The 5,903-nt window shown below is 45.8% G+C and overlaps 2 protein-coding genes across 2 annotated transcripts; both read left to right on the forward strand.

Annotated features, from left to right (window-relative positions):
- LOC118738021 lies at positions 1-1,033 on the forward strand (the record flags this gene model as incomplete). Its single annotated transcript, XM_036468893.1, is given in 1 exon segment — positions 1-1,033. A coding segment is annotated over 1 exon segment (690 nt), but the record flags the coding sequence as incomplete, so codon positions are not given.
- Positions 1,034-2,175: 1,142 nt separating this feature from the next.
- LOC118738300 lies at positions 2,176-5,427 on the forward strand. The gene has a single exon (XM_036469224.1). It carries the CDS (start codon positions 2,176-2,178, stop codon positions 5,425-5,427), a length of 3,252 nt encoding a protein of 1,083 aa, XP_036325117.1.
- Positions 5,428-5,903: the final 476 nt, after the last annotated feature.

Consider the following 5,903-nt stretch of genomic DNA (forward strand, 5'->3'; position numbering starts at 1 on the left):
AACGAGACGCAAATATTCGACTTCAGCCGTATCGAAGGTGAAATGACACGCCGTAACATTCAATGGATTTTCAACTGCCCTGCAAATCCTTCAGCAGGAGGCTGTTGGGAGCGCCTCATACAGTGCGTCAAGCGATTGCTACAACGCGTGTTAAAAGAAGAAGCACCGCGGTTGGAGACATTTCAAAGCGTACTCATCGAGGCAGAAAATATTCTAAATAGTCGTCCACTGACAGAACTAGCCTTAACGTCCCAAGATGAGGAGCCATTAACACCCAACCACTTCCTGTTGGGGTGCCTCAACTCTACACAAATGCCTAGCTCAGTCGAGGAAAGAGTATGTCTTCGCAAGCAATGGCGCATAGCCCAAAATCTGAATAATAGGCTGTGGAAGAGGTGGACTATCGAGTACCTGCCCCAACTCCTGCGACGCTCAAAATGGAGGGATGAGGCAGAGCCGCTAAAGCCGGGACAACTGGTGATTGTATGCGATCCTACTCGGCCAAGAAGCCAATGGGAACGAGGAAGGGTGACCGAAGTTTTTGCCGCTAAAGATGGACAGGTCAGGAGTGCCGAAGTTCAAACGGGTTCCGGCCTGCTACGTCGACCTGCAAGTAAGCTAGCCGCTTTAACAGTAAGTGAATCCTCCAGAGAATTCACCGGGGAGTGGGATGTCGATTTACAACACTAGCCCAGCCTAATAGTCAGCAAAGTTTACGGCAACCCTGTCATCATGTTTTTTACTTCTTTGTATTCTTGTATTCTTACCATATTCTCGTTATGTACATTTTCCACTTCATACGTTCAAATATCCCGCAATTTCTCATACTCATCGCATTTCCAATCTAAAAGCCGAAGAAGACGCTCGAACAAGAACACCAATTTTGAAACACACACACAAAACGAACCAACAAACGCCAACAAGCAAGCAAGCAGCAATTTTGTCATCGTCTTATATTTAAACCGATCAATTATACACCCTACGTTTTTATAAGATTGGAAATCGCAATAAACAATAAACTTCACATTTTAAATACAGTGTAAATGTATTTAGTCGTCGACAACAAAGTTTTCAAAATTGTTCTTGGTTCGAGCGTCAACTAGTCACAGTGTGTGTGTGTGCCGCTGTTTTTGTGAGGATTTGCCGTATATTTGCTGGAAGTTTGCCGTTTTTGTTGCCGCTACACCATTTTTTGGAGCTATACCGGTTACACTCGCCGTTAACATAGATCATCAGGGAAAAACTGTACATATATCGGACGATTATCTACCGTTTTCCGCAAATGTTTTTTCACCAAGGGTAAAATTTCTCAAAGTCACCGCAAGGACATTGGATATGCGGGTGAAATCATCGAGCTGAGTTGTGCTTGCGTATATGCATGCTCATAGTCTCCCTTTGCAAACATAAGCCGCGAAAGGGAGTATATTTTCGCGAACATTGTTCACCATCTGCCAATTCTATAAATGTCGGCGTAAGGGCATTACGTACTTTTGTGAAATCGACGAGCCGAGTTGGGCATGCGTATATGAACACTCATAGTGTGGTTTTTCCTTTTGCCAAAAACATAAGCCGTCAAAGCGAGCATATTTGCGGAAACGTTTTACACCATTTGCTAATTTAGAAGTCGCCGTATGGATATTCACATACTTTGGCGGGGTCGTCGAGCCAGGTTCCAGTTTTTTTTTTTTTTGCGAAACATACACGTCACGGAGTCGAGTTTTGCACGCGTACATTGCATACTCATACAAATTAGCATCGAACTCAAAGAATTTGTCAATCTTAGCCAATTTCTTGGCGAAACACTTAAGCCTTCAAAGCGAGTACACTTGCCTAAATTCGCCGTTGTCATCGTCTACTGATTTAAGAAATTTCTGCACTAAAGCGAGTCGCTGTAAGGTGGGTAACAACAAATTAATTAAACTCTTATAGTGTAATGATTACTCTGCCACACTATCGAGCGACGCGGATGATAGTAGTTCCGACTCAGAAGCAAGTGTCACGGCAGTTAACATCGAAGCCCAGAACATCACAATGCAACCAGAAGCAACCATCGGGAGCGACGCAATAGCCTCTTTGGTGGCAAGTATCACGGCACTCAGGGAAAGCGTGCAAGAGTTGCGAAACGAAACGAGCCGTGGTCAGGCAGAGGTCCAACAGCTCCGTCAGCGTATTGAAATGGACTCTGCTAATGACGCCAATCACGGTCCATCGCCGGACGTACCAATTCCAGACACACGTTTACCACATACGTTACCACAGTTGCCTCCGCCTGGATCACAACCGTCTTCATCACAGCCATCAAACGCGCTGTCGTTTCTGGAAGGATCCGCCGCTAAGCTGTTTCCGCTGCCTGCCTTCGATGGCAATCCAGAGGATTGGCCTCTATTTTACGCCAACTATATCGACACAACAGCTGAGTTTTCGTATAACAACAGGCAAAATCTTATGCGCCTGCAGAAAGCGTTGCAGGGTAATGCTAAGCGAGCAGTCACGTCGATGCTCATCTATCCAGATGATGTTCCTAAAGTCATGAAGGAACTGGAATTTAATTTTGGACGACAATACTTGTTAATACGAGCACAATTGCAGAAAGTCCAGCAGTTCCCTAGCATCCATGATAATCGTTTGGACCAAGTCTTGGAGTTCTCAAATCGTGTTCGTAACATGGCAGCGTTCTTTAAGTCTGCCAAATGCGAGCACCATTTGTTGAACCCCACTCTACTGGAACAATTAATATCAAAACTGCCACCGTCCAAACAGTTTGAGTGGAGCAAGTATGCCGCCAACATATTGCCGTTTCCAACAGTGGAGAGCTTCGCAGACTGGCTGAGTGATTTGGCCAAAGTCGTGTCGATCATGCCCGGAGTTGCAGACATTTCGCTACGTCATAGCCAACCGCCATCGTCGACGAAACACAGCACAAACTACAGTCGTCAGTTAACATCAGGCGCAGGTTCAGCACGGCGAATGTTTCACAGCAGTGAAGAGCAGCCCGTATGTTTTTGCTGCAGTCAGTCGCACCTCGTAACTAATTGTTGCAAGTTTGAATCGCTTGACTGTGCTGCAAAATGGTCACTTGTCAAACAACATCGTCTGTGTTTCGGTTGCCTACAAAAGGGTCATGGTTTGTCTACATGTCGCCGTCGTAAAACGTGTGATATCAATGGCTGTAGGCGAATGCATCATAAATCACTGTATCAAGAACTTCGTACAAACGTTGTGCCGCCCACCGATGGAGAACGTATCCTGAACTGCCACCAAGCCAAAGAAGCAAGCCTATTTAAAATACTACCTGTACTTTTATTCGGTCCGCATGGTAGTATGTCAGTGTACGCCATGATCGATGAAGGTTCATCAGTGTCACTTCTTGAGGAAGAGGTTGCCGTACAATTAGGGTTACGAGGTCGTACCATGCCACTTACTTTACAGTGGTACGGTGACAACCAAACTACTGAGAGCTCGAGAAAAGTCTCATGCGAAATTCAAGGGGTAGGCAGTGGCCATAGTTTCCCACTCAAAAATCTGCGTACAATAAAGGGTCTATGTTTGCCGAGACAATCACTTAACAAATACAACTATGCGCATTTAAACGAATTGCCAGTGCGTAGTTATGACGATGTAGTACCCGTGATACTACTCGGATTAGACAACTGCCATTTGTGTGTGCCCAGTAAGACAGTCGAGGTTGGTTGCGATCAACCAGTAGCTACTTATACAAAGTTGGGATGGGTGGTATTTGGACCACATCGCCAGGACGCCCGCACCAATCCTAAAGTTTTTCATGTACGTAAGTCAGACTCATTGCTGCATCTTAACAAGTTAGTTGAGGAGTATTTTTCGATTGAAAATTTTGGGGTCAAAAGTAAGATCGCCTTGGACACAGTCGATAATCAGCGCGCAAAGAAATTACTCGCAGACACAACAAAAGATCTCGGCCAGAGATATGAGGTTGGCTTATTATGGCGGGATGACTCGGTTGACCTCCCATGCAGCTATGCAGCTGCGAAGCAACGTTTAGTAAATATTGAGACGCGCATGAAGAAAGATACAGCTTACGCCAACAGCTATAAGAACGAAATCGCGAAATACCTCAACAAGGGATACGCCCGACAATTAACACCCGAAGAGGCCGCACATAATAAACCGACGACATGGTACCTCCCGCACTTCGGTGTCGTTAACCCGCACAAGCCGGGAAAGATCCGCATCGTTTTTGACGCAGCCGCCGTTACAAATTCCACATCCCTAAACTCGGTCTTGCTGAAAGGGCCTGAACAAGCGCAACCACTTGTAGCCGTTACACATAAATTTCGCCAGGGAATTATCGCAGTAGCCGGAGACATACAGGAGATGTTCTCGCAAGTGAAGATCAGAAACGCCGATCAAGACTCACAAAGATTTCTCTGGAGAGATGGTAACCCCGAGGAACCCGTACGTACGTACGTCATGTCGTCAATGATATTTGGAGCCATTTGCTCGCCTTGTTGTGCCGAGCACATAAAAAACACAAACGCCGTCAAGTTCAAGTCCACGATGCCGAGGGGAGTGCGTGCCGTAATTAACAACACGTATGTCGATGACTTGGTCATCAGTTTTGATACCACCAAGGAAGCCATTGAAGTCGCCAATGAAGCTGTAAAAATCAACGCCGCTGCAGGCTTCAGACTACGTAATTTCATTTCTAACGACAAAGATGTTCAACGAAAGCTAAATAGGGAAAATGATGCTGCCAGCTCAGAGGTCGTCAAGATGGAACGCCAATCTACAACCGAAAAAGTTCTGGGTATGTACTGGAATACCGCTAACGATGCGCTAGAGTTTCATTTTCAGTTCCACAAAATCGCCCGTGATGTACTCAATGGTACGCGAATTCCAACAAAACGAGAATTGCTGGGCATAACTATGGCGATGTACGATCCCTTTGGCCTGTTGGCAAACGTCACCATATGCTTAAAAATATTAATACAATCGTTGTGGAAACTGCAAGTGGACTGGGATGAAGCTGTGCCTCAGCCGTTAGTTGAACGATGGTTAACGTGGTGGAGTAATTTCCAATCGGTGAAGAATTTTGCGGTGCCTCGTTGTTATTCGTCAATCCTGCCTGTCGCCGATGAAATACAGCTGCATATCTTCGTTGACGCTAGCTCTTGTGCTTATTCTGCTGTCGCGTATCTCCGCGTAAGGAAAGGAAATAAAGTCGACGTCGCTTTAGTATGCGCGAAATCAAGATGCGCACCATTGAAAGGTATGACGATACCACGCTTGGAGCTGCAAGCTGCCGTTTTGGGTTGCCGCTTAAAAGAATCACTCGAATGTTGCCACGATTTCCGTGTAACCAGTACGACGTTTTGGAGCACAGCAAAACCGCCATCGTTTGGATACGTTCCACGAGTCGAAATTACAAGCAGTTTGTCGCGTATCGTGTAGCTGAAATTCTAAGCGTTACATCAGCAAATCAATGGCGCTGGATTCCGACGTCGTTAAACGTGGCAGATGAGGCGACACGATTCCGTACATCGTTTGAGCTCGACCCAAAGTCAAGATGGGTTAATGGTCCTGATTTTCTACAAAAAGACTCAACGCAGTGGCCGCAAGAGATACCAGAGCTGACTTCTGAGCACTGCAGTACTGAAGAAATTGCGAAGCGCGTCATAATTCTATCCAAAGCAGGCAAGTATCCAATAAGCTTTACTAACTTTTCATCTTTTTTGAGGGTTAAAAGAGTCGTGGCTTGGGTATTTCGCTTTCTTCACAACATCAAGCCTGGTGTTCGCCGACAAGGCGAACTGAACGTCATGGAGCTTGCCGATGCCGAGAAATCAATTATTCGAAGGGCACAATTCGAGTCATTGGCCTACGAAATCAACATCATCAAAAAGAAAGGGTCGCTGCCAAAATCTCAC

The sequence above is a fragment of the Rhagoletis pomonella genome, unplaced genomic scaffold, assembly GCF_013731165.1.
Source record: "Rhagoletis pomonella isolate Grant_MI unplaced genomic scaffold, Rhpom_1.0 Rhpom_scaffold_00004, whole genome shotgun sequence".
Lineage (NCBI taxonomy): Eukaryota > Metazoa > Arthropoda > Insecta > Diptera > Tephritidae > Rhagoletis > Rhagoletis pomonella.

Excerpts from the sequence above, each read along its gene's own strand:
- LOC118738300 (XM_036469224.1), top strand. The coding sequence starts at position 2,176 with ATGGACTCTGCTAATGACGCCAATCACGGTCCATCGCCGGACGTACCA.